The sequence below is a fragment of the Micropterus dolomieu genome, linkage group LG21 (assembly GCF_021292245.1).
Source record: "Micropterus dolomieu isolate WLL.071019.BEF.003 ecotype Adirondacks linkage group LG21, ASM2129224v1, whole genome shotgun sequence".
In the NCBI taxonomy this organism is placed as follows: domain Eukaryota; kingdom Metazoa; phylum Chordata; class Actinopteri; order Centrarchiformes; family Centrarchidae; genus Micropterus; species Micropterus dolomieu.
Window position 1 is genome coordinate 19155290 of NC_060170.1, and position 24099 is coordinate 19179388.

At 40.3% G+C, this 24099-nt stretch overlaps 1 protein-coding gene and 1 long non-coding RNA gene across 3 annotated transcripts in view; one reads left to right on the forward strand and one right to left on the reverse strand.

Moving 5' to 3' along the window:
• Positions 1 to 991: 991 nt before the first annotated feature.
• pde4d (phosphodiesterase 4D, cAMP-specific) overlaps positions 992 to 24099 on the forward strand; it is a 210689-nt gene continuing 187581 nt past the window's right edge. Inside the window, exons 1-2 of one of the 2 annotated variants that reach the window (XM_046035670.1) lie at positions 992 to 1130; positions 20456 to 20514. In XM_046035670.1, coding sequence (XP_045891626.1) covers positions 20470 to 20514 — 45 coding nt within the window. In that variant the 5' untranslated portion in view covers positions 992 to 1130; positions 20456 to 20469. Of the gene's footprint in view, positions 1131 to 10432; positions 10653 to 20455; positions 20515 to 24099 lie in introns of those variants that run through there. The other variant, XM_046035669.1, reaches the window with a different exon arrangement.
• LOC123960745 lies at positions 13797 to 16285 on the reverse strand. The gene is made up of 2 exons (XR_006822595.1): positions 16073 to 16285; positions 13797 to 14429 (listed from the first exon to the last, which is right to left on the reverse strand). It is a non-coding gene; the product is annotated as an uncharacterized LOC123960745 (long non-coding RNA).

A 24099-nucleotide genomic window follows, 5' to 3' on the forward strand; every position in this document is an offset into this window, starting at 1 on the left:
GAGTGCGCTACTTCATAAAATATGTCAAAACAGGTATTTCTCTTTATTCCATCGTCTGGGGTATATTCTCGTGACAAAGATCTTAAAACGTTAGTCAAGAAAATCATTTGAGGATTCACTGACCTGTCATTCATCTCCAGAAGGAATCCCCTCTTATCTTGTCCCTCATTTAATGTGAGCTGATATTAAAGGAATAGTTCAATATATTGGGAAATTTGCTTTCTTGTTAAATTAATCTTGTAAATTGATAAATTACACTCTCGCATCTTACAGCTCAGGATAAGCTGGAATTAGCTTAGCTTAGCTTAGCGTAAAGACTGGAATCACATAGACACAAGTAGCCTGGCTTGGTCCAAAAGTAACAAAACCCCCCTACCAGCATAGACAAGACTTCAGAAGTCACTTCTGAAGGCCATGAAATAGTCCGGCACAAAACCCTCTGTAAAACCGCAACTTGTTGTTTTTACACTGGGGTTTTTGGACCAATTAAACAAAAGAGAACGTGTTAATTAAACTTTAGAGGTGCTGAAAAAAATCTATATAGCAAGAAAAACTTATGACACTATAAATAACGAGTAAAGACATCTTAGCTGTGTTGACGAATCTTTGGCAGCCATTAGCGGATTACACAACAACTTCCAGAGTTTTGTCGTCTTTCTCTGTCTGCTTGTGTATTACTCTTTCCAAATGGAAATGTTTCCATAATAGTTCTATTCTAATTCCCCCATAATGTAAATACTACATCAGTTCTTTCCACTCTGTCACGCTCCTTGTGCTCCGTTTTAAAAACCCCTTTCCATTCCTCTCCAGTTTGTCCACAACCATGGGAACTTTAAGCAGGAGGGGGGGGGGAGGCCGGCGCATGAGAGGCGCATGATTGGCCAAGAGGCAGGAACCACTCTGACATGATTGGCTGTAAGCATGAGAGCTGTGAGCAGGGCTCCCTCCTTATTCCAGAGAGCATCAGTGAGCAGCGGAGTGGGACTTGCTGTGTTAGAGATGCACACCAGATACTTGTGTTTGTTTTGGTTTCTCTGATTGGGACTCTCAGAGAGCGGCCTGAAGACACTGTACGGTAGCCAGGAGTGGATAAATAAACTCTTTCTGGAACTTTCTCAAAAAGATATAAAGTAAGTTTTTTACGTTACTCTATTTTCTTTTCTAACATCATATGGTGTTAACCGTAACTGTAGTATAGTAGCTCTTCTTGCTATGGCTTTACTATTGGAGCAAACTGACACATCACATCAAAAGTAGCTAATTGTAATGACATTTGCACAAAATGTGATTTGATAACAAACGCACACAAAGATACATTGTCACAAACTCTTCACCACAGTTTATATTCTGAAATTAGAAGTTGTATGAATGCATGTGCAAGTGTGTGGCACATGGTATGTGCATGAGTGTTTGTGTTTATGTATACATGCATGGGTATGCATGCCCTAAGATGTATACATGCACATGTATGAACTTACATTCTTTGTCTTTGAACGATGCAGTCTTGTATGTTAGGGGAGGGAACGGTGCAGTGCGACTTCACAGTGACCAACCTCATCAGCAAACTTGTCACTGCAATGCTTCGCATTGACAGAGGAGCTCAAGGACTCCCCTCCCAAAATCTCCTGGTGTGACTTTCAGGCTGCAGGGTAGTGGTGGCAGTGGCAGTAGTCGGCTATAAATAGGCCTACTCCAAATTGCACTGCAGTCACACATAAATTCAGAGGAATAAGAAACAACACAGTCATTGTTTGTATTCAAGTCGGCAGCACTTCTTGAAAAATATAATTTAACTCCTGTGTAAACACAGACACATTTTGAGTGTAAGTGAATACCCTCTTTGTTTTACTTCAATATTATAAGAACAACACCCTTAACAAGGGGAGGAGGGTGAGAGAAAGGCAAACAGAGGTGGACAATAGAAGCTGACAGAATGTGATAGCATGTGTCTGTCAGTGTGTGTGTGTTTGTCAGGATGTACTTAACGTCCAGATGAAAGGGTGTGAAAAGTGTTTGCACATGTCAGAGTTTTCCTTGTTAAACTTCCATATGTGGCAGAGTGATACTCAGCAACTTTCAGTTGCGGTTCCCTTTAAGCGGGTTATCGCCTCTGTTGCTCAGTCCCTCAACTCCCTTGATTTCCATAGACATGCTTATCAAATTACTAGTCAAAGCAGCATGCTATAGTGTGATGACTTTACAAATGTTGCAGTCCATACAAGGAGCTCATACTTGTCTTGTTGGTGATGTGTACTCACTTGTATGAAAACAGGAAGAGTGAGTTTAAAATGTTACATTACATCATTAAACACAAATTAGACCCAGGAGGATTTAGTGGTGAACCAGCCGACCGTCTAACAAACATATGGACCTGTTTCATATCCACTGCCCCCCCCATAGGTGGAGACAATAACTCAAACAGCGCTGTTACGAACTTTGTGTAATAAAAAGCAGCTTGCCATGATGGCTCTTTCAAATCGGCATATTCATTTTGTTTTACTTAGTTTGAAGCCATTGTCATATGACATCAAGATGAAATGGATCCAAACAAGCTGCTTTCTCTTGTCCTTTGTTGTTTCATAGCAGGGGAACAAGCCTGCTATTTCTAATATCTACCTGTCTGTCAGCCTGCTTGTCTCAGAGCCCCTTTATTGCGGTGTAGAACACAGTGAGCCTTGTGTTGTACCTGACCTCTACTATGCAAATATATACTGTCAGACTGCCAGCCAGCGCTGCCCTCCAACTCCACGAGGATGAATCCATGAGATGAGCGCGTCGCACAAAGCCCATTATTTCACTGATGCATCACCTGAGTGCTGAGATAGAGGATGTCGTCAAAGGCTGTGACTCTGACCCATATGACAGGGGGGTCCGCGCTCTCTTCCTCAGTTCTAGTTCTGTGATGAAGCATCTAGTGCAGAGATCAGACCAAGTCAGATTAGGCTGAATAATGGATGGCTGCGCTGACTCGACAATGTCTGCTTTAAAGCCACACAGCATCCGCGAAAATTATTTTACTCCTAAAAACCTGTTTGTGTCCTTGTTGTTATGTTGCCCCAGGTCTCTTTTCTGAATATCGCTGCTTGCCAGTGCATGTGAATGGGAGCGCAGAGTAATGAGCTTGGCTCGATGTAGTTTGTGTGACCTGTACAGGAACAAAAAGTATCTGCACTGCTGCTGTCTTGTCAGTCTTCTGAAGGAGGATCTCTGCAGCTGGGTTTGCTGTATGTGAACAAATTCTCACATTGGCCTCACTGCTGATGATCGGTTAGACCTAAACTTAAAGTGACATAAACCACGTTTCCATCTGAGCTTCAAGCAAATTGAAAGCGAACTTTTGACATAAAAAAAGGAATAAAAATGTGAATTAGGTGCATTTGGAGCAAATAAACAAGTCTACAGCATGGTTTCATCAGAAGTTGGTGGTATAGGCTACGTTACGCATGGCTGTAATAAACAGAGTAGAAGAAGTAGAGGTTGCAAACCGGAAACAAAACCAGTTGTTTGCCAACCACAAAAAAACCTCAAGGACTTCAACTTGAAGAAGAAACAAAAGTTTCGCAGTCGCGAAGAATAATTTAGTCTCATCATTGGCCCACGTGTACCTGCTACTAAAAATATGTTGATGGAAACACAGCTAATGTTGACTCAATGATTATCTTTTTGTTTGACTTTTCTGTATTCGGATGGCCCTGGTAGCGGAAGCAGCTATGAGTGATATAGCGAGTGATGTAGCTATTATGAGTTTCCAGAAGTCAAGGGTCAAGCAACAGTAGAGGACTGCAATGTTGCCAGTGAAGTTAAATGTCAAAGGTTTCCCTGAGCCCTTCTTGGCATTTTTTTAGTGGGAGTTAATGGAAAATTATATCATTTGCTTCCCAAAGCATATTCATTATTGTAATAAAGGCAGTGTTTGTTTTCCTGTTTTTCTGGCAAGGGAGAGAATGCAAAGTCCTCTAAAGCTCTTGTGCAGAAGCACTGCAATATGCATACATACACACAGACACGCACACACAAACGCGTGTAAGCACGGAATGCCAAAGGCATTAACTATCTTTTTATTGGAAACTCTATTCCTATAACAATAAGCAGGAACGTCTCTGTGTACTCAGGCCTTTCAAGGGACTTTGCTGGTCTATCAAGCTTCAGTAACAGTTACTGGGGTGTTGATTGATTGTAAAAGTAAAGTCCTTTAAAATAGATGCTTGAAAGGTCCACAAATTACTTCTACATCTGTTTTAGCTTTAAAGTGACAGGAAATGGGTTTTTGGGATCGGGAATGGATTGTTGTTTAGGTAAAAAATCTTCCCTGCCTCCAGATGTTTGGCGATATTGTCATGAATCCAGTGATGACTGTGCTGTTTGATATTAAATCCAAGGTCAAGTGTGACCTTTGAGCCTTTAATGGAGTCTTTTCCCTTTGCACGCCCTTAAAAGGCAGCACCATAAGACCATCTCATGACATATAATGAGTTACAAAGACATGTCCAAAACAGCATAGAGGAAAAAGTACATGATGATAAATGTGTCACCTCCCTTCTCCCTCCTTGTCTCCCTCTCTCTCTGCAATAGAGTCCAATAAACGCTGACCTTCAGCACAGCTGGATGATATCAAGGGAACTACGACACAACGTCATATTATTAAGTCACACTAGTATGGTCTGCAGCCTTTAATTGATGCAACATAAACAGGGACTGACGAAACAGATGACGATCTCTGAGGATCTCTGCCTCTGCAGCAGCATCTGTGTGTGTGTTTGTGACTTTGTTACGTTAGGCAGGAAGAATGACCTCCAAGGGACATGAGAGAAGAAGAGGAGGCGAGAAACAGCTGGGGCCTCAGGTTCAACCGTAGTAGTCCTGGCCTGGATTGTAGAGGGACTGGGTCAGAGGGTTGGGGGGCTTTATAATGTCTCAAGAGAGGGATGGTATGCGCTGGTCATCTTTTGGTCATCTCTCACACAGCACTTCCTGGTGCTTTGTTTAACAAATAGTAAATACTCTGTTTTCCTGCGATGCTGAAAACTTTCCATAAACAACTGTTGACATTTTCTAAGTTTGGACTGGGTCATGGCAATGTTGCTCTTAAAAACATAAGATGTAGACAAAAAAAACAGAAAAAGCGTTCTACAGACCTGGGCAGTGTTTTCTTTGAAACCCAACTCCTTTGTTATGTTTTTTCACATAATCCATTGCGGTCACGCACACAAACACACACAGGGTCTGCCAAACACTACGCCGATGACTATCTATAAAAAACTTTCAACAGTTTGAGAGTAGAGCAAGACAGTAAAATAAGTACATTCAGCATTAAATGACAGTCCCACCAATGTGTCTCTAACAGAGAGTCAAACAACTGGATAGACTTGCTCTGTCAACTTGTCTCTGACTGAGAACTGATTGCATTGCTTGAAGTGAGCACACACCGCAGAGTAATTGGGGCAAAGCGCCTTTGAGAGCTGGTGTTTGTGCAAGGAAGGGATGAATAAACATGCGGGGTGGCACATGGATTATTGTTTTTTTGTTTCCTGCAACAGGACAAAAAAAATGACTTCTTTGACTCTTGATATTTGCATTGAGCCTCCACCTTCCTCTGAATGATATCTACTATGTACATATGCTTTCTTGCCAGTAGAGACGGCTTGCCAGTTGGCAAGAGTTACATCAAACCAAGGGCATTGTCAGGTATCTTATATTATTTATCAGGTCATAGCCCTGATAAGTACCCAGCTTGTGAATGGAGTGAAGCCAGCTAGCTAACATTGGATCAGGCAGGCTTTGCTTGCACCGCTACACTCACATGTAGAACCCTCTACCCTCTGAAACACATATTCCGTGCACCTTTTATTCTGCCAAATGGATTGGCAAAAGTCCAGTCATGTCACATCAGGACAGCCTTTTGGAAGAGCAATCGTGTTTTCACTGTGGGCTCCACTGTTGCAGCCTATAATTCTATTTCTCCTGGATAACGGGTGGGGGTATGTTCGAAAAGAACTTGCTCATATGAAGTGTTCTCCACCCACATCAATAGTGAAGTGTTAATAGCCCTTACGAACTGCCACACTTGAAGGCATGTGTCATTGAAAGGTACAAGATGCAATAATTGTTTGAATACGGGGATAATGGCACCCACTTTCTCACCTCCGCACACCTGACCAATTGCTGCATGCTGTAAATCATTATAGCCCCATTTAGTCATGTCTACTTACTTCGTTTTAACTCTAAAGGGTCTGACAAGTTTTGGACTTTGAACTAATTTTCAAAAATTAAACTTTAAATGAATTCATTGTGTTGACTATTCGAGGCGTTTGTCAGATATATATGTTGATTGAACTTGGGTATGTAAGTTATCAGTTGAAAAAAAAGCGGGTAATCAACTAATTATTAGGGTTGAAACAAGTATCCGGTATAGATACTTTTTACGAGTACGATTATCACGAGTACGAGTTCTGTAAAAAGTTTTCTAATACATAGGGAAACTTCTGATTAACCGATACCAATTTCAGGTTTAAATAACTAACATCCAGTAAGTCCCAGCCCACATCCAGGTTAAGCCCCGCCTGTTCCAAGTATGGCTACAGATACAGATAATTTAGTTTGTTGAACAGATAGGCAGACAGAGAGTGGTGTATTTGCTCATTCCTACTAATTGTAGATAAGTCATATATTTAAATTCCAACCAAAATATAGACACTTTTGTGGTAAACAAGAAAGAACTAGTGCCACCATTAGAGGGGGTACTGGACACTGGCCTTATACATGTAAATTGAAACAAGTTTGAAATTTAAATCCTCTTGACTTGAAATTGAAAGTAGTATAAATGTCGTTGAGTTGTTTTAACTTGAAACTGTGAGCTAGAATTATGCAGAAATACATGTCGGTTAGATGAGGTAAGGGAAGTTTTTCTTGCATTGATAAAATAAAATATTTATGTATTGTAACTCAAAGTATGAGGTTGTAGCAGGTTATAAAAAACAATGATGAGACAACTACAACACTGTAGTTATATCAACTTTATGAACCTTAATTTGTTAGTTAAAACAAAGGCAACTTGCATTTTCAAGTTACACTAACTTGAAATGTCCTTACAGTGCAGGAATGTCTGATTTTCTGTTAAAACTTTGGATGCAGCCTCCCCAGTTGTGACAGTGGAGAGGTGGGAGGAGGGGGTTTCAGATGCACTTTTGCTGGAGTACACTGTGATTAGGGGCTAGGTTGTGGTTAGCCATCACAGAGGTAACAGGATAGGACTAAAGAATAGAAAAACTCAAACTGATTTCAACTAAACAAAGTGCAAAACACGAGTCAATGTGTCTATGAAGATTCTCAGTCATCCAGGTCATAGTTATCCAACGAAGGTTAAAATCAAGGGCAACTGGACTTGGTTGAAGATACTGGAAGACGTTTCGTCCCTCATCCAAAGGACTTCTTCAGTTCGAGTCAATGTCTTTGTTTTGTCTTTGTTGTGTATATAATTCGCCTTTGCAACATCAGTAAGATAGATACCTTTATAGGACTGTTTGCTGTCAAATAAACAAAAAACATTCACTATTATGATTTGTTAAATTGGTTTTGTAGCAATTTCTCCCGTGGTTGTTGTCTTGTTTTGGGGTGGTTCCTGTGGTCACTGCAGACTTGGGTCAGCAATGAAGGTAAACAGGCCTACTGTAACTTGGCTCCAGCCCATTCACATAATCATTTTACTGTGATATTGGCTTCATGGGAAACACAACATTCTTTGTGTCACACACTTATAAGACAAATGTTTTAGCTTAAAAGCAATAGGTAGTGTTATTTTTGTTGCACCATAACATCTATTCTGCCCAGCTTTTTGGTTTATGCTGCTGCCAAACCTAAAGCTGATGATACACGGGGCAACTTTTTGAGCAATGTTGCTGGGCAATCTTGCTAGTGGCAAGTCCGACTATGTTTTGAACAGATAGCGGCGGTGCGGGGCGGGTGGTGGAGTGGTGGGGGAAGGGGAATATGGTAGTAATCTTTACTCATTACCATTGACAGCAAGGTTGCCCTGCACGATTGCTCTAAAAGTTGCTCTGTGTATCATCAGCTTAAGCCTATATGTACTAATAGTGATCTTTTAATATTTCATAAGAGGTTGTTGTATGCTCTTAGACGTGAGTTTCTGTGAGTTTACAGCATAGGTTAACAATCATCACATGTATTCATGACGTGTTTTGGATTTAGAAAAATCTCACTCACTTGATAGTACTTTATCTGTAATGTTTAGAGGTGCTTTATTGTGGAATGACTACATGGTGGTAGGTGTCTGGCTCAATATATTTCTCTCTCCAATCTCTGTTGTGCTAAGTGTGGTGTGTGAGTACGGGGTCAACGCCTAAAGACACCAGATATCAACTTTGTTTGTAATCTGTATTCATATAATATATATATTTCATGCAATTGGCTGACTGAAGTAGTATTATGTACATTAGGCATATTTCACTCGCCAAAATATTTTGTACACAGTCAGCAGTGTAAAGGGCGCTGAGTGGTCAGAAGACTACAAAGACGCTATATAAATGCAGTCCATTTGCCATTTAATCTACACTGAGAAGCACACCACATAATCTTGTTGTTATAGTGCAATAATACAGTACCAATAATAGCTCATCCTCACTTAGAGAGATATCTGAATGTCTCATCATAGTCTTATCCTCCTCATAATCCCATTTATCTGTTATTTATCCATACACGGATATGAGATGGGACTGAACACAGATGCACTAAATGTTCTCTTGAAATGAAAAGTAATTATGCAACATGAGACCCATAAATAGAATAAAGAGCTGTATTGTTTTTTGGCTGTTTGCCTGCATCCTGTTTTCATTTGTATGCTGGTTCAAACTAGACAAATGCTTTCTGTAGTAAAGCGTCACTCTCTATTTTGCTTTCTCACTCCTACTCTCAGTTTCTCTCACCACCAGTGGGTGGGAGAGTCCTCAGTGAAGTCTTAGGGTCTAATTCCATGTGACCATCTAAGGATGTCAGCTCACAAGCCTCAGGCAGATCTCAATGAATCTCATATCTCATGTTGATCTGTAGAGATGGGTTTGCACATGGCTTTATCGCATAAATCAGTCAAACAAATGATCGAGTTATACAGTAGCAGGGCTTTGAAAAATGAGGCGTACTGGAGATAATTTAATAGATACATTATTTTACCGAATGCATATGAAATATGTGCTTTGCTGCATACTAAGGTAATCTGTCATGGAGTAGTGGACTTTCTACTAAAATGAGCCACACCATTGGCTTGTTGATGAAATACAGGGTCAAATAAGGGTTGTGTTTACATTATATGCACCAATTACATAATAACTGGGGGTAATCAAGCATTTGTGATAAATCTGTTCTGCTGTCTACTCATTCTCTGAAAAATCAAGAGGGCACGGACTATGATGCTCAGCCTTAAGTAATTGGAAATGTTTTCTATGGATGAAGAAATTATTATATTTAGTTTTATGGTTGTCTGTTATTATGTAGACAAGATGCCCGCATTTGTCTGTGGTTATGCTGCTTTAGACTGGCAAATCTGGTCATCGCAGGGGTTCACTGGAGATTGGAGCCCATGCCTCTGTGTATTTCTTCCTCTGGAAATGTTTTTATAAAAATAAGATTACAGATATTTAATCAGTTTTCTGGCTCTTGTCATATTATCAGAGGCAAAATGAAGCCTCAGAGGATGGGCCTTCTTTATATAACATGACAAGAAATCAGAAAGACATATCACCTCAGAGTTTTGGCAGTCTTTTCTTCAGCTGAGTGGTTTGTCTGCTTTGCTTACTTTAATCCAGTTTAACATTCACACATCCTGGCCAGGGGAGGGATCTCCTCCACTGGCAAAACTGGCATTCACTGTATGAACCATAATTTCTGTGAACCATATGTTTCAGTAGTGCTCGTTAATTTTTTACCGCCCCTATATGCATTTCTGCTAGAATGTAATCATGTGTTGTGCAAATTAAATGGGATATTTATATGATCTCCAGTCTAATACAAAACCTTGTGTAACTGTGGTTTGACGTTAGCTTTCAATATAGGAGGGTGGTTGTTGCTCAAACTCAGGGCTGGATTGCAGGCTTTGAATGTAGCATTGTTAATGTGTGAGGGCCTCTAAGGACAAAAATAAAGATACACTCCTCTGCCCTCACTATGCCTGCAGGTGCACAGCAAAGAGCCAAACACACCCTTAATAAAGGTTGCACAGCAGTTGGTCTTTCAAGTCTTCACTGGAAGCAATAGTGAACACATTTAATGGTAGAAAAAATAATAAATAAAGACCATAAACAAGGGGAAGATGAAAGGTAAAATGAGTTATTACGGTAATAAGAAAATTCGAGTAGGCTAAAATAATAATAAGTGACTAGCTGTCAGATTAGGGTCAGTGAAAAAAGGGTCAATTTCGACACGAAACAACTCACAACACGCCAAATCTTCTACAGGCAGCTAGCCTTAACTTTGGAGGCATTTGCTAGCTAACAGCGTAGCTACTTAGATAATTGTGGAGTTAGCGGGAAGCGTTACGTTATTGCTACTGTTTTGGTGGACCCACCTCAAGCCGCTGCGCCAAGTTTAACAAATCTCGGACCAGTCGGCCCACTCCGATGAACCAACCCTTCATCAAACTCCCGGTAAGACAGCGAACAAACAGATAACTGTTAACGCAACTTAAGTAACAAAGTGTTACTTGCTGGGATTAGTAACTGTAACGTTAGTGTATTTAATATTACTGAATTTCACATTGTGCACTGCGATCCACAAGACTAGCTAAACCGATAACCGGTAACGTTAACAGTCAATGATTGCTAACCGGTATTTTGAATATTGAATTAACAACACATTAATGTTAGCCTCTTACTGCTAGCTTATACTGTAATGGCTAGCTTGTGTAGAACAAAACTGATTGTAGCCAAACTAAATTTGCACAACAACAAAATAACAATTACAAGACATTTATGGTAAGAGTACCCCACCTACAGATAATACTCCCACAAGGGTATTTGGGGCGTAAGTTAGTTAAAATATTTATGTTATTTGCTTGATCACAGATCTGACAGAACGCCGGATAACAATGTCAGTAAGTTAGCGACAGAAAACCAAACTGAAGCCAACAGCCGAGAGTGACTGCGGAAAGTTTAGATAGTAATAGTATGATTTGTAATATACGGTTCATAACGTAGTTTGCTATATTTTAAATAAATACTTAGTAAATGTCTGCGTGCTCTTTAATATTGTGTTTGTATTTAACGTTACTTGGGAAAAAATCTGCCAGGGCAGGGAAAGGGTGTAGAGAGAAAATATGTAACACTGATAGAGCAGACACATTTACAGGAGCTAAAGCTGTTGTGCCAAGAGGAAAATCGTGTCGTGCAATGGCTTAAAATGTTTTAATGGGCTTGGAGGCAGTTTTTTTCTCTCTCTGAGTGTGTAGAAAGCCTCTGATAGTGTGACTGTGCACTGTGAGCTTCAGGATGAGCAGGAAATAAACAGTACATTAGAAACTAAATCAAACTTTGGCGTGGATTATTGTGCTGACACTGCAGTGCAATCATTACATTTTCAAGTTTGATTTACAGTTTATGAAATGAATGTTTCATCATGTTTGAAACCGATAAATGATGCCAGCCCCCAGCGTAAATGCAACTGTCTTTGCATCTGTTTATAGTTTGGTATATTTCTCAAGCCTGTGTTAACATAGTCGTTCTCTAACCAACCAGGTCATTAGATGAAGAAATATTGACCTTGTATTAAAGCTGCATCAATCACTGTTTTCTTTTGGCCCCTTGGGGTCAGCGAAACAAGCTGTAGACACAACATTGGCACATTTGCCTTATGAAGGTTTTGGCGAACGTTTTAGCAAATAGTTATAGTTATAGTCACTAACTGTGTCTGTCAGCTGTGTGGTGCTGGGGAGGTAGTGTATAGTGGACCTATCAGAGAAAACAAACAGCTGCCAGCTGTAGCTGACAGTGTACTTAGTGCAGTTGCAGACTGGAAACTCAAAACATGGAGCTGAAGGACCTGCCCTATTTAAAGTGGCATTAACTGAAATTAAGCTGCATTGCCGTCTTTTGTCAGTCACGCGTGTCCCATCTCATGGGAGAGATGCATGCTGAGATTGGGCTCACCACTGTGCGCCTGCGGTTTTCTGCTGGGCTGTGTGGATAGGAGTGACTCACCCCAGCTCTGCAGTTCCTACTTCTGCCTTGGGTCAGTGATGTCATTAGACTGTAGTAGAACATGAATATGAGAGAAATTGGATAGTAGACAATGCCTTGTGTGTGTAAGAGGGATGAAAAAAGAGGCTGTCAGTTCAGGATAAAAAGCGAAACACACCAGAAATGCATCAAATTGTGCTTTGTAAACAATGTATAGTATACATTTATATAGTAACTGTGGATAAATGTAACGATACATTTAACTAATGTTTCTGTGTCATAGTGGAGGACAGAAAGCTGTCTGGAGTGAAAACTTGGTGTGAGACATACAGGCAACTGCAGCTCTCTGGGGACCTCTGCTGGCAGTTCAAAGCAGTGGAGCACACCGTTTTCTACATCTACACTATGCATTCAATTGAAATGTAGGAATCTTTAACATGCAGTAGGGTTTAAATTTTCCTAATTTTATGCTATTTTACACAGAATACAGCCACAGACAACAGTCTCTTTCCTCTAGCAAGCCTCTAAATTGGCTCTTAATACACCTCACAGTAAAATAAGATATACATTCTTACTTGGACATAGACTATATTTTATGGCCAATACTAGTTAAATTACAATAGAATTAAAAAGTGATTTGGTATAATTAGCCAATCTATAGTCAGATTGGTCTTATTATATACCAGTGTAACAATATATTGGGCTGATATTGACCTTGTAATAAAGCAGCATTAATTAAATGTTTTCGCATTCAGTGGATATAGAGCACCGTTAATTTGGAGTTGCTTTTGTGTCCACTTGGTGAATGTAAGGTCTGCCAACAAAATGCTTCTATTTAGCTGCCCCACTATGTCCACTAGCCAGTCCCTAACTTTGTCTGTCACCTGTGTGGCACTGTGGAGGTAGTGTACTTTGGGCCTATGTAGGGCTGGACAATAAAACAATAACAATAATTATCGTGATATATATTTTTTCAATATCAATATAATACATTATTAATAAATATTCACAAAATTTTTGATTTTATTCACTTGAATCATACACAAATTAGGACTTAATTTTTATTAAGATGTTTATTTTGTTGAGGAAAAAGGACTGAAAAAAGCTTTTACTTTTTTTACTCATGCATATTTTATGTATAAAGATTTTATCATAATTGTTTTGAATGTTCTACCTTAGGTTTGTGAAGTGATCCACTGTTTGGAATCAAGTGTTGACCAGAATTTCTACAATTAAACTACAATCAGCCTTTAAACTTGAAAGAAATAACAATTTGACACATATAATTATCAATATCAAAAGATATGAAACTTTTTATCGTGATAACATTTTTGGCCATATCATCCAGCCTTAGGCCTATCAGAGCATTTTTGTGGAAGACAGCTGCCTATTGTGGGTGAGAGTGCTGAGAGTGAACCAAACAGTATAGTTGCAGACTGTAAACACAAAACAGTGAGCTGAAGGACCTGCACCATTTATGTTGGCATTAACTGACATTAAAGATAAATGGAAGTTTGTACCATTATATGCTGATACATTTTTAAAAGACCATCAATCAACATGAACTCTAATGACAAAAGAGATCTCCTTTAAACATTCATTAAGTCATGAACATGATACTTTAAAGGGTTCATTTATTATTGCACTTTAATGGAGTTGTGGGACTTGCGACATGTGACTTATTTACATTTTTACTTTTTTGTTTTATGAACATGATAAAGCTCTTTCTTCAGATGATTTATTCAAATATTTCAGTGAAACAAGTGGAACTTTTCCCTCCGGTGATCACACCAGACGTTAACCTGGGTAAATGGCATCTCAGATAGTGGTGCTAGTTTTACTCTGTTGCAGCAGCTCCCATCAGCTCGATGATGCAGACTTATTTTAACATAAAATCATGTCATGAGTAGCTTCACCACATTACCCGCACTGCTCAGCAGAAGGTTCGAGTTCAACTCAGCAAACTGTGGGAATAGCTGTCTTAGACGTTTTCTAAAGTGTGTTCATGAAACGAATATAATTTATTGCATTTGAACGCATGACAAATCCAGCTACAGCCTATACAGCCAATGTGTAGATGTGACATTGCAGGGTCTCTGGAAATAGTTCCCAAAGTTGCATTTCTGTGTCAGCGTTGTCATCGCTACTGGCTTCAGGTGTGCTGGATCAGTAGATCTTTTAGTGAAAAATGTAGAAAGGTGACCCATCTTTAAGTGGCGAGTGATGAATCTGATGAACTCTCTGGAGAACCTAGAATAGAAGCAATTTCAATTAGACAAACCCTCATTGTTAGTGCCCTGTTAAATATCAGACTGTTTTTAAAAATACTCCCACATCTGATGACCCAAATTTCCCAGCACAAAAAACAAACAATAAAATGCGTGACTCATACTTCTGGGTCTGCAGGACAATAGGTGGAATATAAGACAATTATTTTCCAGGAGCTTGAGGTGTGAGAGCTAATTTACATTTCAAGTAAATGTTATTGTATGTTCATCCCTGGGCCTGTGAAATTGTTTGGAGCTGCTACAAAGGGGCTCATCACTGTCAACAAAGTGCCATGGGAATTAAAGGAAAGGTAATTGAGCTGTTTTGCCAAGTAGGGCTTTATAACAGCCACTTTCAATTTGTCCACATACTACAGGCACTGCATATGATCAAGCGTATAATTTTGATGTATAGAAGAGGACTGTCATGATCCCTCCTGAAATAGAGAGTCTGTGACACACACGGCATGCCTTTGACAGCCCTCCAGTGGTTTGCTTGTGCCTGATTTATGTGATGTATGGATTAAGCAATTGCTGCTAGTCCTTGGTGTAAAGGACAGGACAAGGTCAGCCAAACAAAAGCTGCATGACTACTGAGGATCTGGTCATCGTTAGTGTCTCTCCATGTCATTTTTTTTTTTACTATCGTGTCTAGTAAGTGCAGCACCACTTGGAGGAGCCCCTGCTATGTCTCCTATCAGTCGGTTGCTGCTGCTCAATACTGAGAGCTGAGGCTTCTTTTCTGTTCATTTATTCCTCCCTACAAGAGCCCCTGCGTCTTCAAAAGTGGCTCTGCGATGATCTTAAAACTGCAATCAGTGACCAAAATACAATTACTAAATCAATAGGATGATAATTTGCGCTGCCATCTTTAGAGAAGTGAGGCAACTCCATGAGGTGGAAAAATCCACTTCAGTCAACGGCTGAGAAATGAGACTGATTGGATGGTACATGGGGAGCGTTTAGTGAGCATCTAACAAGTATCACTGCTTATTTATTCTGAAAATAGTGTGTTGTACTGTATAATGGGTTGTAATTATTTTTAATTAGAAGTATCTAAGATGGAAACTTGCAGCAACTTTGACTGATTTGTTGATTGATTGCTTCATTTGAGTATTTACCGTCTGCTTGACTAATAATGTCAATGAAATATAATCTTCCTGTGGCTTTGCTCCAAAATATTAGCTTCATAAATTGAACCAGAAAAACATACTTGATTAATATGGTCTACACATATCTGCCTACAGAGAGAATAAAAGTGACTGGCTATTTCAACAAAGCCACAATGCCTGCTCATCTCAGCTGATTGAGTGGCTACAATAAAAGGCTGAGATACTTTTGAGTGATTATTCAATAAGCAGCTGTGGGAGCTCAACAAGAGAAAAGAGACGTTTCACACAGCGGCTAAAATTTTGAGCACATTAGACAGCCATGACCTTCTACAGCTGGGCGAGGAGAAGCCATAGCTCGGCTCAGTTTTTACTCACTCGCTCAATGTGATCACACAGGATAAACTGTCATCACTCTCCTAAAGATGGCAGAAAGTTAATTGAAAAAGCCTACAGAGTATGTATCAAAGGGACAGGGGAGGAAATAGCATCTGGGGAGGGTAGTTTCCATACGTACCTTCTGTATCTGGATCTCTCTGGTGTGGGATCTGTAGGTCTAATTGCACCTCACGTAACCAATGCTTGAGCCCAGACAGAAATCAACCCCCTGTGGTTGCACTGTTGGCACATGCCCAGCCACACTAATCCATCACACACACCAAGACACACAAACAATAAGAGCCTGCCTGCCTGCCAGCTCTGTTCGTTTTAGTACACAAACACCAGTGTTGCTGACTGACAGGTCTTGCAAGCATGAGAAAGACGTGTAAATTGTCACTGAACTGTTTCTGTGACTGAAAGAGTGAAGAGTGTCATGTGACTAGTTATTCAGTCTAAAAATGTATCTGTGTCACAGAGACACAGCACGAACAAGCGCACATGCGTGAACACAGACGTTCTGGGCAACCCAGCTCAGATCACTGTGGTGGCGAAGATCTAGAAAGCTTCAGCAGTCATTGGCTGCTGTTTTAATTGAGAATTTGCATGTTAAAATAAATGTATCCTCTTAGTGCAGCTTTCAGGAGCCTGTATAAGAAGGTGAATAATAATGGCTGGCTGATATCAAGAGTGTGAGGTTGTTTACCCACCTATTTCTCCCTCTGGGTACTTTGTATCTGCGCCATGTCGCCTGCTGATTCAGTTTTTTGCTAAATTAGCCTTGTGTTTTCAAGGCCGAATTCCACATTATTTTGGAGACTCATCACATTTTGGCTCTAGGGCTACCCTGAAGAGACAACGAGAGATGGTATGAGGGAGAGTTTATTTAATTTGACCAGCTCCTTCTGTTTTATTCAAGCCCCGATAGACTTTTAGCTGACTTAGAGCTACGAGGAAGAATTTGCAATGTTGATTATGCAACAGATTTTTTTTTTGTTTTTTACAAATGGCCATTAATGACAGTATAATAATACATTTCAGTGACAATTTGACCAACATCAAGCAGACCTGATGACAGGTGTTCCAGCATTCGCTTGGCCAGCATACACTGCAAGTGGTTACTAATTTTGTCTCGCATGTTGAGAGCGTGTTTTCGATAATTGTCCCTTTAATAAATGAACCCCCTCGATCTGCCTTTGCAAGGAATACCCAGACTACAAAACATACCACAGTCACTGTTTTCCACCCAGGAGTATTGTTGCTTCCACAAAAGTAGAAAGCTCCTCTTTCTTTTCGTTTCATCATGTGTTTCTTTCACGGACCTGTTTTTCTAGTATGTAAGTATGACAGTTTACAGAATTTGCCATATATAGTGCTGTGCACATGTACTGATGTAATGAAGTTACCTATGTGGAGGCGGAGTAACACAAGGCGTGCTTTATTTCGTTGGCTGAAATTCGAAGGCAAAGATTGCGTGTAACACCGAGTATGTGTGTCTTCAGCAAAGTGTTGTGCGCATGCAGTCATGCAGAGCCGGACCGTCCTATACGCTCACCACGCACGACATGCGTGTAGGGCTCCGCAAATTAAGCAGCGTCAAAAAGAGTGTCAATGTTTACAATTTGATGAAAGGATGAAGAGGTAACTATGCTTCTGGGCACGATAAGAGAAATAAACTCAATGAAAGTGAACTGCAGGAACAGCAGTCAGGTAAACGGTTCTCTTCTCTCAAACTTTGATGTCAACATATAACAGTAACATTACTGTTATATGTTGACATCAAAGTAAAGGGGCTATTTGTAGTTTTTCAATAAAATCAGATATTAATAAATCAATTTTTTACTGCCTTTTTGTCAATGGGCTGGAGCCTCACTTAGAAATGAAGCACACACCTGTTTTCTCTGTTGCTTGGAACAGCCACTATTCTGCTTTTGATGTGAAGGTACCGGGTCGGGATATATCCCTGTGCGCGCTTTTGAAAACACAGACTCCAACATAAACTCCACTTAAGGATAAAAACAACAATAAAGTTTTATGTGCTGAAGCCCATTAAACCAAATGAGATTCAGATGATGTGAAAATGAAAACAGTCAACATCAGAAAAGCTTGAGTCACGGAGAGAGTCATGTTAGCTTGCAGGCTAACACAGAGCACTTGCTAACGTTATCCAGTGCAAAGTTGTATCACTTTCCACATTACTTCACCAACTAACGCAACACATATTACTATCCTGTGTACCACCGGTATTATGTTGAAGTGTTGATTTAGCCTGCAAGAAATGATGTAACGGTACAAAGCAAATGTAGAGTGATTTGTTCATACTAGCTTAAACTGATGCAGGCAGGGCAGTCAGCTAATGTTACATTGGCTCGGACATGCCTCTGTTTGCTTCGTAATGTTCAGTTTAGATTTAATGTCGTTTTACCCATACTCAGGTACACAGATTCTCCATCGTCTCAGTTGCTGTAACCAACATGACCCACACAATGTACAATAATGCAACAAAACAGCGCAAGACTACACTTATTGTCTAACTGTTATAAAGTGTGGCAACAATGTAATTTATAATATTCAGTCCAGCTCATTAACTGTTTTGTTATCATCCAATACATTTAGCTGTGCTCACATTGCTGAGCCTGCTGTGAAAGATGCACAAATAATAACGTTACTGAAAAGCAGACAGGTGAGGTCACGTCGATGTATCACGTCGGCTAAATGCAGTTAATGTAACGTTGTCATCTGTGACCGTGGGCAGTGGCAAATTGTATACATGTCTCACGACTTAAGTAGGAGGAGGCCCCAGGGAGGTCAGGCCCGGCTCTGCAGTCATGTCTCTGGATACTCTTCTTATATACCAAGTCTTTTCATATGAAGTTATAACAGTGTGTATGATGGATGAATGACCTTATGTTGGGAAAGACTGGCCAATCAACTTTCCCTGCATAAACCTTTACTGGCCCCGGGCCATCGGGGCCATCTGTTCTGAGTATGCTTAGGGATGCAGGCATTATTTGTTGTACAAATGTGTGTATATTACATGTGCATGCTTTGTGAAGTGCAAATGTTCTGGCCTCTGTGTAGAGTTATTCACATAGGGCTCATTAGGACAAAATATTTCCATGAGCAAAGACAGTTTATTTATCCCAAAGGCAACATCATATGAAGTCTGTGCACCATGTCATGATCAATCTCCTCTCCTCTCCCCTTCCCTCTCCTCTCCTCAAAGCCCAATCGATGGAGACTGTCCAGCCAGCTCTGTCTGTTTTTCTGTCTGTGGTAATTAGTTGTTCATCCTGTCACTCCACATCTATTTAATAGAGATGGGCCTGAGCTAAAGGACCAAAGTGGAGAATAATGTGTGACCCGTTTGGCTGATCTCTCATTCAAAGTACATCCAGTGTTGCTGATGAGTCCTGGTAGACAGGAATAGAGTGGAGTTGGTGTTGGTGTTTCTAAACTCATGGACCATGGAAATGAAGGTTTAAGTTGTAAGTGGCAAGTGACATGTGTGTATATGTTGCTTTGCAGGGGATGGCCTGTTAAAAATGATTTGTTAGCCTGGGTATAGCTGTGGGTGGAACACAGACAACCACAAAGGAAGCTGCTGTTATTTATGAGGAAAATATATTACTCAGGGACATTTACCCAAAACTTGATAGACATACAAAGAGGACAGCAGGAGTTGAAAAACTGGATTCCTGAATTGTCTGCTTACTTTTTTTAGATTTCTCGCAGGTTGATAACAACCAGAGAAACCTAGATGTGACAGGACTGCTAAAACACAAACAGACTGTCTGTATATGCTCCAATCAAACCACACCAGAATTTGTTTATTTACTGTTTTGAAGTTCTACAGGCTTTTCTGCATGTGTCACAACACTTGCACTGAATGGTTGTGGACATCCAGTTCAGCACAATTGGTCTTAGCTAAAAGTGTGTGTGTGTGTGTGTGTGTGTGTGTGTGTGTGTGAGAGAGAGAGAGAGAGAGAGAGAGACACACACAAAGAAAGAGATGAGAGAGAGGGGCAGGTGTAGGCTTGGGGGTTATTAGACCAGGTAAACAGAACAGGGTTGTGTAACTCTGGCTGATAATTCACTGACCTTTCCCTTTTACACTCTAATGCATTATAATAGGCCTTTTTCACCAACACACACATGCATTGTGTTACCTGTTCTCCACACACACACACACACACACACACACACACACACACACACACACACACACGTACGCACAAGGACCTGGTTGTCCTGGAGATCAGAGCTTTCATATTCTCAAACCACAAAACCCCTGGGAGGGGGTATAAACTTACCTCAACCTGTCCATATAGAGCTATCTTCCTTGAATATAATAAACAACACATTCCAAAAACTCCATACACTTAATATAAATAATTATTATACTATTTTGGGATTTAGTTGGATGTGTATAGTATAGTGGGATGGGCTGCCTCCTTACAAATGTTTGTGTTAGCCCCACATTCTGATAAATCCTGTGTGACTGAATCCTGACTGTTTTCAGAGGTGGCACGCACCATGCAAAAGAATGACCGGTCCGGGGACGACAACCAGCGGGACAGTGTAAGTGAACACCAGCTTTGTCTTCTTGCATTTGTATGCCTTTTTATTTTTCCCCTTTAAATGATTTTTTTCTTTCATCTTTAGATAAGTACATCTTGATAGTCTTCGTTTTACTTCTTCATTTTACTTATTCTTATATATTCTACTGTACACCATTACACGTAATTATGTAAGGGTCTGGGAGAATGTACTAAATGTTATTTACACAACTGCATAAGTCCTGATTCAGATAATGTTTTGGGCATTTATGGGTTCCCTGAACATGTAAGTTGTAACCGAGCTAATAACAGAGCTTTTTGATAATTTCTGGGAGTTCACACGTTTACACCAGTTTTGGCTGTTAGAGGTGATATGGGATGGAAACCCCCAAATGTGACACATCCAGTAAATGTGAGATGATTCACATTTGGAACAGACTTGTGAATATGCCTGAACTCTCTCTGCTGCTCACTAGAAAGATCTTTAACTGGGTGAAATCTATAATTTGTTTGATTAATTTATTTTTCATTTTTCAAAAGAGATTGCAGCGTGACATTCATGATGCTCAGCACAAATTTCTTTTTATATTCAAGGAAATACGGTCTGCTGATGTTTGGTACAAACCTAGAATACAGACATCTCAGTGGAGAGACTTATGTGAAGCAGAATTTAAACATACAGTACCTTCAGATAAATGACCATTAATGGTTTCCCTGAAAAGAAAGGCTTTGTTAAGTGATTCAGGTGAGACTGAAGATGAAATCCATTTTGTGTTTTATTGTTCATTACATGATGATTTAAAGGCTTCACTGATTTTATTTGTGCAGCCTGGGATAGGAGAAGTTCTTTGTTTGCAATGTAACTTTATACGTAAAAGGTTATGCTCATGTCTAACAAATGTTTCACCACTGCAACCATATTTTTGGTCCCTGCGGGCATGACACTAGGGCTGCAACTAATGATTATTTTTATTTTCAATGAATCTGCTCCTTAGCAATTAATTAATTGTTTAGTCCATATGTCTATAAGAAAAGTTGTGAAGAAAAGTTCTTTAAACCCCATCCTGACATCTTCAGATTCCTTGTTTTATTCCAACCAACTGTCCAAAACCCGAAGATGTTCTATCACATAAGATAAAGCCAAAAAGGAAAGCTTCACAACTGAGAAGCGCCAAGTCATTTTTATGTATACATCGCCATGGTTGCTTCTGGGCAAGAAATGCACACATACATACGCTTGATTAGCATACATGACAACCAATAATTTGATCTTTTATATAAGTGCCCTTGTTATGGAGTGTCCAGTGCTGTCAACTGTAGTATTCATAGCACACACAAATTCAAAACTGGTATTTTCCTTTTCGTTGCACATCTCCTTTGTCACCCATCCCCCACAACAGCTACACTACTATCAACATCTAACCCACTGAATCTGAGCTCTCATATGGTGTCAGAGTCAGAGTTGTGCGCAAGCTGTCCGTCACCCTCCACTATCCATCTGCATTTAATATGCAGGTTCCTGGAAATCCTAACAAACAACTAGAGAGGTCAGAGCTTCCCTGTCACCTAGGTACAGAGATCGGATAGAGCAGCAGCAGACACTGTCAGACTTATCCTCCCGTGCATGAGTAATATATTCAATCACACTCTACGGTTGTTGACCTTGAGTTGAAGTTCAAACGTAGGGCCTGTGTGCGAGTCTTTCAAATGGGCTGACATCAGAGAGGAAATACACTGAGCATGCGGACGGGGAATTTCTCTTCAAAAGGCTCTTGTGGGGATATCAGCCAAAATATAAATGACAGCTTTAAAAAGGAAAAAAAAAATCAATTTCCGTTACTGCTGTAAGTTTATCACATGGTTCACATTTCTATATGAATCACAGTGAAAGATGAGATAGGAGTGTCAAAATGTCCATTACGGCTTTGGGCTGAGTTTCCCACACATTTCCACTTGGCGTGTCTAGAAACCACATTATTATCTGTCTTACAGTTCAAACGCACTTTGCGGCAGCTCCGTGGGATATAAGTGTACCATACAGGTACAAGCAGCATGCATTAGACAATACTGTACTGTTCCCTTTCAGGAAATCGAAAATGTAAAACTCTATGCTTCTCCTGTGGGGAAACACTACAGCCAGAGGTCACCAATGAAAAAAACATCCAAAGACATGATTGCCTGAAAGCTTGGCTTCTCAAACTGATGCATAACATTACATTAAAACAAAAAGCATGTAGTCCCACTGGCACAATAATAAATAGAACTGCATAAATGTAAATGGTTACTTTGAAAAAAAATGGTTGAATTTTAAATCTTTTCTTCCTTCATTAACAGTGGAAAAAAGACACCTATGAAAGCGTAATTGTAAGATATGTGCTGGATTTGAAACTGAGTAGAGATTTGACCACTAGTCCATGTTACCTGTGATTAATGTCTTCATCAATTAAGACAGAGAGAACAGAGCAGGGCAAGGGGCTTGAGAAGAGAGACAAGTGTTGCGAGAGAAATGGGCGGGACATTGAGAGAGGACAGGTAATTAAGAGAGAAGAGAGGAGAGGTGGGGGTGAGGTTAAGACAAGAGGTGAATGTGAAAACAAATTGAGAGCAGCGGAGATGCTCCCTCGTCATCCTGAAGGGAATATTGAGGTAGAGCAGGGACACAGGCTGCGCTGATGAATACGTTTCCTGGGGGCTGTCCAATCAGGCAGTGCCATTGATGAATAGTCATGAGTCACCTTATCAGCATCACCATGGTAACGCAGATGTGACTGTGGCCTTGTGAATGTGATGAGGGAATAGAAATGGGCCGAACGCCGCTCCGTCTCCTTCCCGCACACATCTTGATCACCAATTAGAGCCCAGTAGGAGAGAATCAACGCCATGTGTTTGGGCCTCTCCAGCTTTGAAGGCAAGGTTAGGGGGTTTTGAGTGAAGTGGAAGGACATGGACACGGTGAAGATGATGGTTAGGGACTTAATGCATGGGAACAGTGCAAAGAGGGAGCAGGAGGAGGAGGATTTGAATTCTGCTTGAATTATGTGGTAACTTAAAATCAAGGTAATTACCAGCAAAGCCAGTTGACACACAGCACATACAGGTGAAGGCTGGCAGGATGAGGAGAGGGGAAGTGGATGACAAGATATTAAATGAAAAGAGCTGGGAAATTAGATTGAACAGGATCAGAGGAGGGGAACATTATCAGAGAAGCGGAAAAGTGACTGAAGGATGAGAGCAGGGCAAGAGACAGCTGGAGGAGATCAAATAAAGAAAACGGACAAGGGATAATGGAATAAAGGGCTTGGGCAACACAAGTAATGATTTATATAATTCCCTAACCTCTTACAAAGACATCTTACAAAGAGCAACAACAATCTCTAGTGCAGTTCTGTGAAGATCAATTTCCAAGAGGCTCTTGCTCTCAACACTAGCTGGAATCCCGACCAGGATTTGACAGGCCCATTAAAGATAGGCATCTCTTTAACTCTCCACCTTCCACTCAATTTTCATTTTACTGGACACACGGTGAAGGCAACAGTTAAACCCCCCCCCCCCCCAGATAATAGCAGTTTTGTTATCACAAATTTGACAGGCAAGCAATGTTAATTAT